This window comes from Pantherophis guttatus, chromosome 12, assembly GCF_059756535.1.
Source record: "Pantherophis guttatus breed Tessera chromosome 12, ASM5975653v1, whole genome shotgun sequence".
Classification (NCBI taxonomy): Eukaryota; Metazoa; Chordata; class Lepidosauria; order Squamata; family Colubridae; genus Pantherophis; species Pantherophis guttatus.
In genome coordinates this window covers 3,582,938-3,600,124 of record NC_142074.1, presented here as the reverse complement: position 1 = coordinate 3,600,124, position 17,187 = coordinate 3,582,938, and the positions used below count along the sequence as shown (strand labels likewise).

Sequence of the window (17,187 nt, the reverse complement as noted above, 5' to 3'; positions counted from 1 at the left end):
AACCTTATCTCTTGCAGGGATTACTTTTCTATATAAATGTAAGAAGTCCAGAAAGAGTAAAATATACCTGCCCCTTAGGAAGGAAAAAACAGGTGCACAGGTACAGGATAGGAAGGCTCTGGTTCAACAGTAGCGCAGTGGTTAGAATGCAGTATTGCAGGCTAATTCTGCCCATTGCCAGGAGTTCGATCTTGACCATCTCAAGATTGACTTCCATCAATCCAAGGTCGGTAAAATGAGGACCCAGATCGTTGGGGAAGTATGTTGACTCTATGAACCTCATAGGGAAGGCTGTAAAGCATTATGAAGCGGTATATAAGTCTGTGCTATTGCTATTGCTGTGAAGGGGAGCTACTTGTCTGGTGGACAACAGTAGGAGCCAGCAGTGTGCTGCAGCTGCCAAAAAATCAATCCAGTTCTGGGCTGAATCAAGATCATGGGACATGTTAGTACCAGTCTATACTGTACCACTGAGGCCACATTTGGAATACAGAATCCAGTTTTGGTTGCCGTAATGCAACAAAGATTCTGAGGCCCCAGAACAGGTGCAGAGAAGATCAACAAAGAGGATCAGGTGTCTGGAGGCTAAATTGTACAATGAGTGGTTACGGGAACTAGGTACGTTTTTAGCCTAAAAAGAGACGGATTAGGGGAGAGCTGATCGCAGTCTTCCAATACTTGAGGGGCACCCCTTTATTGTCCATAGCACCTGAGGTCAGGAGAAGAAGCAAGGGGTGGAAGCTCATCGGAGGGAGATCCAACCTGGAAATAAGGGGGGATTTCTTGACATTGACAACGATTAATCAATGAAACAGCTTGACTCCTGGAGTTGTGGATGCTCCATTACTGGAGGTTTTGCAGCCATTTGTCTGAAATAGGATGAGGATTCCTGCCTTGGGCAGGGGGTTGGACTAGAAGACCTTCAAGGTCCCTTTCACTCCTATGATTCTATGAGAATACTGGTTTTTGTTAAATAAGCCATAACCCAGTATCTATTGAAGGTTTTCTCCATTTTTAGGCAAAATGGGATCTCCAGTCCCTTGTTCCAGACTGTGTTCAAAATGTACATACACTGGTTTATTAATAACTGATATTTGTAAAGACTTACTTTTCTCTCACTTGTCTTGTAAGATTTAGTGATCACTTCTCATAAATTAAGATCCTCTGGAGCTGGAAATGTTGTAGTTGTAATTACTGCCAGTGGGTGGCATCAGACAAATAGTATAACTTTAAACAGAGAAAATGATAAAAAAACTTTTTACAATTACCGGTGTCATCCAGTAGTTATCTGATCTAAAGAAAAAACCATCATTTATCTGGATCTTTCATATAACAGATCGTTTATCTATTTTGTAGTCTGGCTTATCCAATAAGTGTCAAAGTGGCAAGAAAAACTTATCAAATTTCAATTTTCCAAAAATGGTATACCTCAGTTTTCAAATCATAAAAGAGCAGCTTTAAAATATAAGCAGCCTTGTATCCGTACAACAGTGAGAGAGGGGGATTCAGATTATACAGGTAGTCTTCAACTGATGACCACAATTGAGCATAAAATTTCTGTTGCTAAGTGAGACAGTTGTTAAGTGAATTTAGCCCCGTTTTATGACCTTTCTTGCCACAAGTGTTAATTGAATCCCCACAGTTGTTAACGTGTTAGTAACACCGTTGTTAATTGAATCTGGCTTCCCCATTGACTTTGCTTATCAGAAGGCCGCAAAATGGGATCGTGTGACCCCGGGACTCTGCAACCGTCATAAATATGAGTCAGTTGCTAAGTGCCTGAATTTTGGTCACGTGACCATGGAGATGCTGCAATTGTCATAAGTGTGAAAACTGACCATAAGTCACTTTTTTCAATGCCATTGTAATTTCAAACGGTCACTAACCGAACGGTTCTGAGTCGAGAACCACCTGTATGTTGGACTCAAACCCTCGTATTAACTGAGGGTGCTACAGGGGAAGAGTCCAAAAGTACCCAAGGAGAATTTATACTAGGTTGAAGGGTCCCCAAAATGTGGTACTATAGACAGTCTCCAGATTACGACAGCAGTTGGGATGGGAATTTCCGCTGCTAAACAAAACTTCATGTGACTGTGTTACTTAGCAACAACAATCAGAGCAGTCCCCATTGCCGTTGTTGAGAGAGAGTCTCATGTGGGAAGAGTCTGGAATCCAAAAGTGCCCAATTAGGCCGTTGCAACTGCATCCCAGACCAGAGGGTGGGCACTCTGGCATTATGGGCAGGTGGGCAGCACTATATAATGTGGGCAGGTGGGCTGGTGTGAGCAGGCCAGTGGGATGCAGGCAAGCAGGTGCTGCAGGCATGTGAGGAGAAGAGACGAGATCCTTGGGCTCTCCGGAGGCTGCTTGTTATGTTCTGACAGTCGGCGCATGGCAAATGCGGCCGCCAGACGAGGGCGCTGTCCTGGCGGGAAAAAGGGCGCACGGCCATTGGGTTAGACGATGACAGCTGCGAGTATAAAAGAGCTGTCAGTTCATGAGGGAACGCTCACCTCACAGTTGTAGTTCTCTGAGCGAGTCCTGTTAAGCTACGGCTACTCTAATAAATGGTTGGTTGATGTTACTCTGTCTTCGCCTCGATCCTTACCGCCTGTTCCGAGTCTACAACACGGCTCAGGAGGAAAGTGGTGGGAGCAGCAGTGACGTGCGGGAGGGACACCTGGCAGCACAACCCCACTGAGTGTGTTTGGGGGAAGCTGGCAGGGAAGGACACAAATGGCGATCATGGGACCAGGGGACACAGCAACCATCAAAACTCTGAGCTGGCTGCCAGGCACCCAAATTGCGATCATGTCAGCATGGGGACGATGCGACAACTGCAACTTTGAGGACCAGTTGTAACGAATGTGTCTTGTCTAGCGAAAAGAAGGACCGGGGTGACATGATAGCCGTGTTCCAATATTTATGGGGTTGCCACAAAGATGAGGGGGTCGACCTATTTTAGAACATAGAATAATAAGAGTTGGAAGGGACCTTGGAGATTTTCTAATCTAACCCTCTGCTCAAGCAGGAGACACTATAGGAGTGATGATGGCGAACCTTTTTGCCATCAGGTGCCAGGAGCGGGGAGTGGGAGGTCATGTATGCGCCCCGCCCGCACGCATGCATGCACTCCCCCCCTGCTCTTTCCCCCCCTCACTCCTGGCACGCGATGGCCCGTTTTTCTCTCTTCTCAGGCTCAAGAGCATTTCTAGGAGCTTGGGGAGGGCGAAAATGGCCTCCCCACCCCCCCCCGAGATCCACAAGAGGCAGGAAACGGCCTATTTGCCAACTTGGCAAACGGGCCATTTCCTCCCTCTGGGGGGGGGAGGCCATTTTCACCCTCCCCAAGCTCCTAGAAAGGCTCTGAAGCCTGAGGAGAGGAAAAAACGGGCCTTCCCCACCCCACCCCCAAGGCCCTTGGAGGCAGGAAACAGCGTGTTTCCTTACTTCCAGTGGGCCCAGAAGGCCCGAAAATCAGCTGGCCAGCGCGCACATGCGTGTCGGAGCTGAACTTGCGTTCCCTCCAATATGGCTATGTGTGCCACCTGTGGCACGCGTGCCATAGGTTTGCCATCACGGCACTATAGTATTTCAGACAAATGGTTGTCCGGTCTCTTTTTGAAAGCCTACAAGGATGGAGCACTCACAATTTCTGAAGGCAAGCCATTCCACTGGTTGATTGCTCTCACCATTAGGAATTTTCCAAAGCATCTGAAGGCAGGACAAGAAACAGTGGAGGAAACTCACCAAGGAGAGAAGCAACCTGGAATTAAGGAGAAGCTTCCTGACAATGAGAACAAGCAACAAGTGGAATGGCTCCATCATTGTAGGCTTTCAAAAAGAGACTGGACAACCATTTGTCTGGAATGGTATAGGATTTCCTGCTTGAACAGGGGGTTGGACTAGAAGACCTCCAAGGTCCCTTCCAACTCTGTTGTTCTGTTCTGTTCTCCTTTATTCAGCATCACTGGAGGTTTGAACAATCACTGAACGACTGATAAGGGTTACAAATATTGGAAATAGTCAAGTAAATGAGCAGTGATTTGAGCGCAGTACTGCAGGCTACTTCTGCTGACTGCCGGCTGCCTGCAGTTTGGCAGTTCAAATCTCACCAGGTTCTGACCTAAGCTTCCTGATATAGTAAAAAGCAAACAATTAGTCCCAAAAAAACCTTTTTTTTTATTTTAATGGCTGTGAATTCCTTTCATTCACAGCTGAATCACCAAGAGTTTATAAATAGTCCAACAGAAGTCTGCCACAGTCCTTCGGATAAGGCTGGTAAACGCCCATCTTTATCTTCTTTGACACACTGCCAAAGACCTAATTGGCAATTATCTTGGCAAGGCCACACAGAAACACAGAGTCAAAAACGGATCTTCAAAGTACAAACCGACACCATCCACAATGTTGCTTCCTGCAAAGGCCATGTGCCTTTGCGCTACCTTTATGTCTTATGGGAGGGGCCAATCATCTCCAACCCTTACTCCTGAGTTGTTCCTTTTGTTTTAACTGTTCTTGCCTTCTGGCAACTCTGCACATGCGTGCAGTAGGAACAGGCTCCCCCTGTTCCTCTACCTCTCTGATGTCTGACTCTGGAGGCTCCGGAGTCTGCACATAACTCCCAAATGGCCCTGGCCCCATCTCTGCCTCCGACGCAGTGCCCTCGTCCGAGCCTTCCCCAGACTCCAGGATTGGCCCATGTTCTTCCGCAGCCTCCTCACTGTCCGACTCTGCTGCCAGCTCCGCAGGCTGTTGGCAGACCACAACACGCCAGGCTCAAGGATGACTCACCCTTCTATCCTTCCGAGGTGGGTAAAATGAGGACCCAGATTGTTGGAGGCAACAGGCTGACTCTGTAAACCGCTTAGAGAGGGCTGTAAAGCACTGTAAAGCAGTATATAAGTCCTATTGCTATTGCTAAAGTGATGCTGAAGCATCAGAAACCAGGGTGAAGGACCGGGAAAAGCCTCTGATTTTATCATGAACTTTGAAACAACATTCAAGTCACCGATTCCCTAAAAGCCTGTTAAATGTGCTTCCAGGTTCATTTCAGGTGCTGGTAGTGACTTATAAAGCCCTTCATGGCATGGGTTAATTTGCTTTAGGACCATTTCTCCCGTATTATGTCTGACTGTTCCATCAGATCAGGCAGGAAAGACATGCGATGGGTCTTGTCTATGAAAGGGACATACCCAGTTGTGGCACCCACTCTTTGGAACATCCCCTCCTCCACCGGACTAGATTATCCCCAACCCTCGTAGCTTCTCAGAAGGAACACTTGACAGGTTCCTCAACCATCAGAAAATGCCCTTAAGATTCCAACTATTAATTTAGACCTGGATCCTTTAACCTCAACTTGAAATAGAAGCTTGCAAAAGAAGGCAAAGGATAACCCTTCCCTGAAAGCAGCCTATGCAGAATAGTTACAGAAAATATGGATTGCAAGGCAGTGAGATATCATGAAATGCTAGTGCCCAGTGGTTTTACAGATTTTTTTGCTAAATTATAGATGGGGCACTTGATCATAATTTAGGAGACACTATTCTAGGTAGTAATATTCTGGTGGATAGCAATATGCTATACAGGGTTTACTGTTTAATCTATTATCTTAAGTGTCTCATACAGAAATTAGCTAAATTTGGCAAATTTTATAAAATATTTTATGACATAATACAAAATGTCATAAAACACTTTTCCTGAAATGTTTTAACTGATCTTTGACCGCACTATCAAGTTCAGCATGGACTGTTTTCAAGGCAGATATAGCTTTGACTCTAACCCAATTATTACAGTGAAGGCAGCACATTAGAAGTCCTGCCACTGATGGAGGCATTGAGAAATCTGGTAAAGAACTCTATCTCTGAAAGTTGACCCAGTTGTCATGGGTTGTCTAGTCCTTAGATAAAATTAAATTAAACTTTGCAGTACCCAAAAGCAGTCCTGAAATATCATTCCATCCAGATCTTCTACCATTAGTTTAAATTCCACAAATTAGTTCGGTACTGAGCCTTGTCTTGGTGCAGACTTCTCATCTTTTAGGTCAGGAGTTCTCATCCCAACCTTTTCTATACCCTGCACCCTAGAATGCTTCTGATATATTCTTGCACCACTTACAAAAGTAAATAATTGTATGCATATAATTATGCATATATACTATAATTTTGAAACTTCTAAGCCCAAATTTTTGCACCCCCTGGAATATAGTCTCGCACCCCCGGTTGAGAACCCCTGTTTTAGGTGGTCATCCAAATGTAGGGAGATAGTACGTGTGAGATTGAGATTGAGAATTTAGAAGATTATCTCTGTCTCCATACTACTGCAGATGTCAGTTTGCTAAAAATCAGGGGAAGAAGTTGAATTTGTCAGAGAGTTCCCCAGGAAAGTGGAAATGGCAGATACTGCAGTAGGCACCTACACAAAGCCTTCCTTCCTTCCTTCCTTCCTTCCTTTTGTTCCTTGGATAGCTCTCAGAAAGAGCTATCCAAGGTCCTGTTTACTTGCTGCCTTCTTTTCCGGAGGGCTTCTGTCTGAGTTCTTTGCTGTCTGACCAGGTTTGATTGATTTGCTGTGAATGGCACTTTCTTTCCTGGATTACTGAGACTCCTAGAATACAAAGGTGTCAAAGGATGCGATACCTGCCTTTTGTCTGAGAGACTTTGAACACATTGGTTCATCGATGAAATCTCCATGCCCTTCGATCAGAAGGCACTAAGCAAGCTTCTCAAATTTCTGGCCAATTGAAGTGAGCATTGACAGAGCCCGGTTGAAGTTGTGTTTGCATTTACCAGATGGTTATTTCAGCAGTAAATTATGTTACTCAACAAAGGGATTTGTCTTTCCATACTAAGAGAATCCATTTGCACCTTGACTTAATAGATGGCAACTGTAGGAACAGGCTCCGGGGAGAGTAAAGGTTAATATAGAAGTAGTGTCTTCCTTCTCTGAACAGGATTGTTGGGCACCTGGGCCAGGCTGGTTCTGGACACTGGGAAGGGATTTTACTACCTTGCATGCTAAGCACTGGGATTTGGGACACAAGCACATTTTTGGACTTTGGCAGGTTATGAGTAGCATGATTAAAAATTGTGACCTTCTTCTATGACTCAAATGTTGGCTTTCTGTTATACAAAAACAGATTTTTCTCTTGCATTACCTTGGGCATTGCAATGTGAAGGATAAGATGTGAAATCGGGTGGAATGACCTCCCTAAGGCAACTGCACATTCCTTGGGGTTGAGGTATCATACTCTTTTTGAAACTTTATACTAACTTCAGCACCTGTTTAATGATCATATCATCTATGCTGAGCTAAACCTGGATCATTATGAAGAAACGTGTATGCCAAAGAATTGCAGTGCTGTTAGATCATTTGACGATGGAGTCTAACTGTACTATTCCCAGCCCCTTTGCTTCTCAAAGAACTGTCTCCAAAAGATTGATTTGTGCTATTACTAAGCTTAAAGTTATGAAGCCGAACTGTTTTGTTCATTGGTTGGAAGGTAGCAGATTTAAAGACTGGGCTGCTAATCAGTCAGTGACATTCCTTGTTGCTCTTCCCAGTGAGAATAATGGGGGGCAGAATGGCCTTCAGGAGCTGTGGGGCAGAAATGGGGCAGATCCTGCAGAGTGGCACATTCTGGGGGTTGCCCTGCAAGTAATTCCACAGTCACTGGGAAGGCCTGGTGAGAGTTTGAAGGTTTATTTATTTGTTAAATTTATTTGTCACCCATCTCGCCAAGCGGCTATCCTGGGCGGCTTACAACAGTAAAATGAAAAAAGATAATTAAAAAATGTAAACCTAATGATAGCAAAGCAATGAAACAATAAAAATAAACAAGGGAAGTACAATGATATGAATTAAAAGATGGCCGAAGAGGAGCAGAAAGTGCAGGGGTGAGGTGGGGTCTGCTAATTAGCCCAGTGGCCACCACTGGTGTGGGGTACTCTCCCATGGGGTCCCCAGGCCAACCAGCAGAGCCAGGGCTTCAGGCCCTTGTGGAAGGTTAGGAAGGGGGCAAACCTCATGAGTGGGGTGGAAGGGTGTTCCAGAGGGCTGGTGTTACAGCAGAGAAGGATCCCGCCAGTTGGAATCCCTTGACCGATGGGATCTGCAGCAGGCCTCCTCTACCGGGCTTGTCTTAGTGGAATGCGATGGTTCCCCAAATATTTGAATCTATGCCAGGTTACCTTCCTGTTTCCCATTTTTCTCTCACATGGTTGAGAGGAAAGCAGGAGCCTGGATAGCTCAGTAGACTAATGCATTGTAATTTAACTCCAGCTGCCTGCAATTACTGCAAGTTCAAGTCTTGCCAGGCTCAAGGTTGACTCAGCCTTCCATCCTTTCTAAGGTAGGTGAAATGAGGACCCAGTTTGTGGGGGCAATAAGCTGACTTTGTATAAATATACAAAAGGATGAAGGCTGTTGCTTAACACATTGTAAGCCACCCTGAGTCTCCGGAGAAGGGCGGCATATAAATCAAATTTAAAAAAGCAAACAAAAAACAACTGGATATGGCTAGTCTAGAGAAAAGAAGGACTAGGAGTGACATGATAGCGCTGTTCCAGTATTTGAGGGGCTGCCACAAAGAAAAGGGAGTCAAGCTATTCTCCAAAGCACCTGAAGGCAGAATAAGAAACAATGGATGAAAACTAACCAAGGAGAGAAGCAACCTGGAATTAAGGAGAAACATGCTAACAGTGAGGACAATTAACCAATGGAACAGAAGTTGCCTCCAGAAGTTGTAGGTGTTTCATCACTGGAGGTTTTTAAGAAGAGACTGGACAGCCACATGTCTGAAATGGAGTAGGGTCTCCTGCTTGAGCAGGGGGTTGGACTAGAAGACCTCCAAGGCCCCTTCCAACTCCATTTTTTAGAATAGAATAGAATTCTTTATTGGCCAAGTGTGATTGGACACACAAGGAATTTGTCTTGGTGCATACACATAAGAATGGTGCATTCTGACTGATTGAGTTTCATTGCTTTTGTCATCCGTTTGACATGTTACTGATGGTTATGTGTCATTGTGTTGGTGGTTTTCCGTTGTGGACTTCTCCTTTGCAGAAAGAGTTGATGGTGGTTGTAATTCCAGGCGTAGCTGTGCTCCTCCCCAAAGACTTCGTGCTTTGTGCTATCCTTATCCTGAACCCTGCATGGAACTCCTCACAGAAGGAAACATTAGAGATGGACTGCAGTTAGATTTGAACAATGTCTTAATATGGTCAGAGATCAAAAAGATGCAGCTGAGTGAGAGGTGGCAGAATCTCACGTTTTTGTTATAAAATTATTTCTCTGAATTGTCCTTTGAAGTTTGAGTCTAGTAGTTTCAAACAAATTAGAAAATTTAAAACCATAAAAATTAATAGCAATAGAATACTTTAAAAATAAAAATGTGGACATTCATTTCAACTTATTCAGAACAGAACAGTTTTAATATCCTGCTAAAAACTGTTTGATCCCCTTCATGCGACTCAGTGAAGCCGGTGGTAATAAAATTGACAGTTTTTCATTTTGCCTTCCCCCCCCCCCCCCCGAGGCCATCACAGCTGGTTCTGTGGAAACAGAGGCTGCTGCTCTTACACTTAATGGTCAGAGTTGCTAATTTTAGCATTGTGCATTATTTGCTCTTCCAAACTGCCTTATGTGAATTATTTGTGCTGTGCTGATCCGTGCTGACCTCTCCTGCCCTTCTTCTCTTAGATGGCCTGGCTGAATGTCTTCTCCCCCGAGGAGAGGCCTCTCTTTAGAGAAGAAAGCCGCAGTGTACGCAGAAACAAGAGAAGCAGGAACAGCGAAGGATCAGAAAGTGAGTTGGCATCCTTTGGGCTGTCTCCCAACAAATGGGTTCCTCCTTTAATATCCCACCTTTCCACCAAGCGCTTGAGGGGATATGTATGTCCAGGGCTTCCTTCTTCGTGGTCCTTCATGGCAGCCTTGTGAGCCTGGCTGGGCTGAGAGGAGGTGGCCGGCTGAAGATTGCTTCTGTCACTGAGCTGCTTGTTTTCTTCTCCACCCCCTCCACCCCCACCCAAACCATTTCTGTCTGGAGCATCAAAATATCTTCCACCCAAACAATATGTTGCACTTCCCAGTACAGGTTATTCTCAACTTAAAACCATTTGTTTAGTGATTGATAGAAGTTACGATGGCCCTGAAAAAAGTGACCTTATGTCCATTTTTCACACTTATGACCATTGCAGCATCTCCATGGACACAAACTTCAGACATTTGGCAACTGACTCATGTTTATGACAGTTGCAGTGTCCCTGTGATCCCCTTTTGTGACCTTTTGACAAGCAAAGTCAATGGGGAAGACAGATTGACTTAACAACCGTTACTAACTTAACTCTTGTAACGATTTGCTTAACAACTATGGCAAGAAAGGTTGTAAAATGGGACAAAACTCAGTAACTGTCTGGCTTAGCAACAGAAAGGTTGGGTTCAATTGTCGGAAGATGAGGACTACCTGCAATGCATATATTTGGCTTAACAGAAATTTATCAAGCCATCTATACATTTTCAAATGTTCAGGTTCCAAATTTAGGACAATAAAAGAGCCATAATCTTATTCAAATCAATGAGATACAATTGCTGGAAGATCCTGAATTAGTTCAGCATTTCAGCTGAGTTCTGCCCTGGAACTCTCCCTGTAAGTGGCTGCTTGGAGACAAAATCTGGAATTCCGAGTGCAAAGTTGTTGGGGAGCAATGAGTTTTAACCCTATGCTTCCTGCATTTCTGGTCCTCCATCCTGAGGGTTCAGAAAGATGCACCTGTCCTCACCTGTCATGGCATGAATGACCTTGGGAGATTTGGAGTGGGGGAGAGATGGGAATGATCAGGTAAGAGGGGGCAAAGCCTGCAGCTGCATAAGGGGAAGAGAAAGAAACTTGGAAAGGAACCCTAAATTCTCAGGCTGTAAAAAGTTTGCAGGAGATTTATACTATCAGACTTGCCAGATTCTGTTAATGTAGCCTTACAGTAAAGTAGAAGGAGTTCACCTGGTAGTGTTTCCTGCCTGGTCTACCTGGGAAGGTTGACATCAGCCTTCTGCAGTAGGAAATGGATCTTCCTACCCAAGGGCAGGGAAAAGTTTATTCAGCTGATCAGTCTTCATTCCTGCAGTATTATGAATTTCTGTAGGTTATCTTGGCACAGTAACTTCTGCTAAAACAAGCTTAGAAGAAAATACAGCACCATATTTGAATTATATTTGATAAAGAGCAATAAGGCATCTAATATGTGGCTGGATCAAGGTTAAGCTGGAAATATAATTTAAAATTGTTTGCTATAAATTACCTGGAATTTCCAAAGTGGCATTGGAATTTAGCGTCAGTATGTCCCACATTGACCCATCAAAATAGATGCCGGGTGTTGTAGCACTTTTCAGCACCCTATCCCATTATAAGATATACACAGCTGCTCTTGACAGTTGATGCTCCAATAAATTGGCTTAGTCTAGACCAGCTTTGCTGGCTGAGGAATTCTGGGAGTTGAAGTCCACAAGTCTTAAAGTTGCCAAGGTTGGAGACCCCTGGTCTAGAAGCTGCTTTCAGACTCCCATGTCTGTTTTATTGCTGTTGATAAACACGCCATGCCCTCCTTCTCCCATAACCCAATAAATAATTATTTAGAACAAAATTTAAGAGTGTTGTGGAATGTCACATTTTAACGATAGGTAGTTCTGCTCGTTTCTTCTGAGCAGGTTTGAGTGTGCAGAGTGTGTTTGTGTGAACTGGACTTAGTTTGAACTTAAATATGTGGTGAGTAACCCAGAGTCATGTACTTGAGTTGAGTGGTCTTATAAAATGAATGAATGAATGAATGAAAGAATGAACGAACGATCCTATCCCATTTAGGCAGGTCCTATGAAAAGAGAAATGGGGTGTTAATAGTCTCTTTCTGTTGCCAAAGAGTGACCAAAACCATGATCATTGGGGAGGGGGCAGTTTGAAGAGGGAGGCAAACAATGGGGTCTAGCTTAACATCTAAGAGCTTTGACAAGCTTGCACATACTATCTGGAAGTCCTTTTCATTATCACTGAAAATTATGGAGAGTAGGCCTCTAGACATTGTACTAGACTGCAGTGTTTCTCAACTTCGGCAATTCTGTGATGTTTAGATTTCAACTCCCAGAATCCCCCAGCGAGCATGGCTGGCTGGGGGATTCTGGGAGTTGAAGTCCACACATCATAGAGTTGCCAAAGTTGAGAAACATTGTAGAAGAGGATTGGAGAAGGGCCAATGGAGAGACCTCAGGCATTTGATGCTAATTGTGGGCAAAATATTAGTAATTTTGAAATATTTTATCACTCTAATCCAAAACCAGTGATTTTCTTGTATTATTTCTTAAAGTCTTAACAAATGTTTCTGTGTCATTTCTTGGTAACAGTGCATTAGTGTAAAAACCCAAAGAAATGACTTCCTTAAAATGGAGCAGGAATTACGTACCCCTCATATTCATAATCTTTTTTAAAAGCTTTTTTTTAAAAGAAATGCCATGATCTAGGATCCATCGCAAGCAAACAGAACCGGAACGCATCTAATGTTATGGCCTTTCCCCAACCCCCTCTTTTTCATCTATCTGCAGGGTGGATTTGATTTAAATCAAGTCGATTTAAATCACAATTTAAATCATGATTTAAATCACTAGTAAAAAGGCTTGATTTAAATCAACTCAATTTAAATCATACTTTTTAAAGAGTAACTGTCATCTCTGCTCCGCAGCGACTCCTCCTCTGACCTGCTGTTGACTCACCGACAGTCCCAATACTGCAGAATATGCAGCCTCATGCTACATTTCATGCTGAAAAGACTAAATTATTAATGTATCTTAAATAGAAAATAATCTTTAAGTAGATTTTTACTCCAAAAGCATTTTATTAAAATAAATTTGATAAAAATCAAAAACATCCGATTTAAATAAAAACATCCGATTTAAAGAAACAAAATCTTTTTTAAAAAAAAAAAACCATTGATTTTTATCCATCCTGTCTGTCTTTCTGTCTATCCCTGTCTCTAAAATGAATTCTGTCCATTTTTGGCTCCTAGAAGTTTTTAGTGCTTGCTCAGAGGAGTAGTATTTCTGTCAGCCGCTTTTTACTTCAATTTTTGTTAGTCGAGAGGTGAAGAAAGAAGAGACCCAAGGCTTCAACCTGCTGTACATAGACCTAGACACACTCAGCCGTTACGCATCACACCAGCAGCTGCACTGCCATGGTTCTGACTGCAGCTGATATGCACAAACAGCCCTTTTGAGAAAAAAAAAACACCAATTTCTGGAATGACAGCTGGATTCCTCTCTTAGTACGCAGAAGCAACGTTCCTGAAAAAAAAATCTCCTAGTGCTCAGAGAAGATTTAGAAGCAAAACAATCTGATGGGGAGAGTTTCCTTTGGGGAGGATTGTCTCGGAGAGCCCCAGGTGTTTGCAGGAGGAAACTTAACTGCTTTCCCTCAGAGTTCAGGGCCAGCTTGGAAAATGAATCAGGTTTTGGCCATTGATGAAAATCTTTGGTTCTGCTGGATCTCTCTGTAGCCTTTGATACCACTGACTCCTGAATCATCCCCACAGATGGGGTTGGAGATCATGTTCTGGGATGCTTCTATTCCTGGTAGAAGGAATAATTTCATGGGGAGGCCTGAGCAACTGATGGACTTCAGGCACAAAAATGGCCGTAACGCAGTACCATGTCTTCAGGGCTCCTTAAGTTCTGTACGGAGCTGTTGGAGACAGCCATGAAGAGTTTGGGGAGGGGTGCCATCATTCTGTTGAGAATAGCTATGTTTCTTCATAACGTCTCAACCAGGTGAGACTGTGCGTGTCATGAATCAATGCCAAAATTCAGGAATGGGCTGGGTGGGAGCCAATAAACAGAGGCTAAATCTGACAAGATGGAAGCTTGTGGGTGGATGCTTCCCAAATAGAGGCATCATCGTGTCTGTCTGTTCTGAAAGAGGGTTGGGCTGCTTCGGAAGGAATGCAGTTCGCAGGGAGCTCTCTTGTCATCGTGATCACTGGGACTCGAGTAATCTCCCTTTTTAGGAAGGCCTTCACCAGCCACAACTTTTCTTGCGTAGGGTCAGTCAGCTGCTGTCCCCTGTGAGCTGGGAGCAGCATTACTGTAATGTGCTCTAGATGGGCTGCGCTTCTATCTGGACAGCAATGTGCAGAACAGAGTGGCAGCCGTGCAGTTGAGGAGGGCCGTGTCACTGCTGATGACAAAACAATCCCACCAGATAGGAGTTCGCTACCAGGTGAATGATGCAATAACATAGGTGATATTCAGGGGCGAACATAATTTTATCTCTTTTGAGTCACTCTTTAAAAGTAGGATTTTTAAAGCTTTTCCTGGGATGTACAGCTCTGAATAACTTAACCTCCTGGTAGGGAGAGCAGCTTCCCCTTCATAAAGCTGTTCCATTATTATGATTACCTGGGGAGGTTCTACTGCAGCTCCACAGAATGAACAAGGCCTTGTAGATCACTGGGCCAAAACTCTCTCCACAGCTTCAGAACCTCTAACACACACACCGTAAAGTTTGTTCCACTGTTCAGTAGCTCTTCATGGTAAGAAATGTTTCTTGGAGTTCACAATAAGCTGATGTCCTTGAAATGTAAGCCCATCATTTCTTGTTTAGTTCCCTGGAATAACTCTAAACAATTCTGCAAAATGGCAGTTCTTCAGATACTTTGAGCTAAACATATCAAATGTGTTTTCTTTCCAGATCCCTTCTCCTCATGGCTGTTGTCCTTAAGACACACCTCGGAGGAGACTGTCAGACGCTCCTAAATCATGGTGCCCACCTCCTCCTCCTCTCATCTTCAGAGGTGGTCAACTCTTACGTTGTTCAGATGCCAACGGCAGATATGGCTGCCCCCTGACTTCTCTATTCCAACTCAGTAGATTTTCATTCTACTCATTTTCATTCAGAGATGGGCTTCTCTAAATCAGCCACCCTCACCTGACCCCACAATTATTAAGAGCCTTTGAAGTAATCATAAGTCCCCACTGACCAGCCGAAGCCTGTGAAAGCAACCCTACCAACTGAAGATTTTGCAACCTTGGAGACACTAAAGTGTGGTGAATCTCTCCCACTTCTGCTTTCTGTTGGGAACTTAATCTCGATGCCTTGCTTCCTAGTCAACAAACTACCTGGGATTGCACAATCCTATTCTTTCACCAGGATATTCTATTTTTCTTCAGGCATGTTCAGACAAATTGGTTAAATGCTTAGGTAATTTTATAATTGTCTGCATCCTTCTTTTCTCTGATATTTCTTCATATTTTTTGCAGGGTTGTCTTTTTTTGTTCCATTATTTTATTCCATTGGAAAGGGCCACATTTTTACAACAGGCCCTATCTGTTTATTTTGATTCCTAGAAGTGGATCTAAGGAGTATATCCGCCACCTTGAATTATATATAAAAATAATAAAGGTGGGATATAAACAAATAAATATTTCACTTGTCCCTTAAAAAAAAGTTGCTCTGAATTGGGTGGGGAAGCCCCCCTCCCAAAAAAAGAAGGGCCTGCAGGCAGACCAATTGTAGCCCCTTTTTCTCTTGATTGTGAGGACCAAAGAACAGGAATGGGAACCAAAAGGCGAAGCTTGAAGGGGCTTTCAACTTGACCGCAGAAAACCTCCCTTTTTGCGACCCTGCAGGCCCTATTCAGGGTAGAGTCAGAGTGACTAGATGGAGCTGAGTATTTACTGGCCGGATGCCCTTCCTGATGCCTACGCAGAGTTCCCAGCAGATATTTTTTCTTTGCAGCCTTTTGTGATCCTTATACCTCTGCTTCTCTCTCTCCCTTTCCCCCCCTCTCTTTCTCTCTCTCTCTCTCTCTCTCTCTCTCTCTCTCTCTCTCTCTCTCTCTCTCTCTCTCTCTCTCTCTCTCACACACACACACACACACACACACACACACACACACACTTATACAATCCACTGGCTTTCCTTTGCTAGAGATATTTAAATAGTAGGTGGACAGCCATGTCTTGGGTGCTCTGAGCAAAATGACCTCTTTCCATCCTCGGGCCAAAACCTGACATTGCAGTCAGAAAACAAAAATATTCTGGGAAGTTGCCCAGTATGTGAATTTGAATGTTTTAATATTTTCCCCTTACCAAATACACTTGGAACAAACACTGCAGGAAAAACAACAGAACAGAATAGGGCTAATTATGCAATCTTCTTCAAGATTCTCTTATATGTATAAATCTACGTGCATCAAAAAAAGAGCTTGAACCTTGGGGTTTAAGAGACACAGAGGGACAGTGAAGCAGGGGTTGCATGTGATTAAATCCCTAACACCCCAAAACTGGGAGAGAAAATTTACGCTGCCTTCCCCCCCCTCCCAATCACTTTTTTCAGTGTCGCTGTAACTACAAACAGTCACTAAATAAACTTGTAAAGTTGAGGACTACCTGCAAAATATCACCCTCTGAATAACTCCTACATAGCAATATTCAAAACTGTCCAGTTTGATTTTTATTTATTTATTTATTTATTTATTCAGATTTCTATACCGCCCTTCTCCTTTCGGACTCAAACAGCCAAAGTAAAACATTTGTACACAAAAGTTAAAATAGATTTAAAATAATTAAATAAAGTTTGGCCCATAATTTAAAACATTTCAATTAAAACCAATATCAAATTTTAAAAACCCACCATAAAATCAGGACAGTCCGGCTAACTGAAAAAAATAAGTTTTAAGGGCCCGACGAAAAGTCCAGAGGTCTTTTCGTGGAGAATTCCCCCCATCTGTTCCCATATTAATTTAGTTGTGAATATCCTTGGTTGCAAATCATTTGTGCACTCTTGGGAATGTGGGAGCTGCTGATGCCGAAGGAAACATTTCATAGGTCCTCTGAGGGCGGTCACACATGGCTCCAAATTGCACATTAGAAGCCATTTCTTACATTAAAAGGTTTTGCTCTGTGCTCTTCCAGGCAACCGCAAAGAAGGTTTTGCAATATGACCTACATGATGTTGTACAGGTAGTCTGGAACAGACCACAGTTGTTGCCGTTTCTCAGGGATGATCCCTCCCCAGCATCTTGTCCAGCTTCTGGCTTGGATTGGGTCAACCTTGGCAACAAAACCATATCAGAGGCCTCGCCTGCTGAGAGAAGTCCATGGTGGATGCAAGCCCTGTTTATTTCCAAACACATGGCTAAAAAGCTGGGG

General features: G+C 43.6%; 1 protein-coding gene across 6 annotated transcripts in view; it reads left to right on the top strand.

Moving 5' to 3' along the window:
* The window catches only part of EDA (ectodysplasin A), a 66,816-nt gene that overhangs the window by 33,245 nt on the left and 16,384 nt on the right, over positions 1-17,187 (top strand). For all 6 annotated transcript variants that reach the window (XM_087877500.1, XM_087877498.1, XM_087877499.1 and 3 more), the window contains exon 2: positions 9,700-9,805. In XM_087877500.1, coding sequence (XP_087733626.1) covers positions 9,700-9,805 — 106 coding nt within the window. The remainder of the gene's footprint in view (positions 1-9,699; positions 9,806-17,187) is intronic.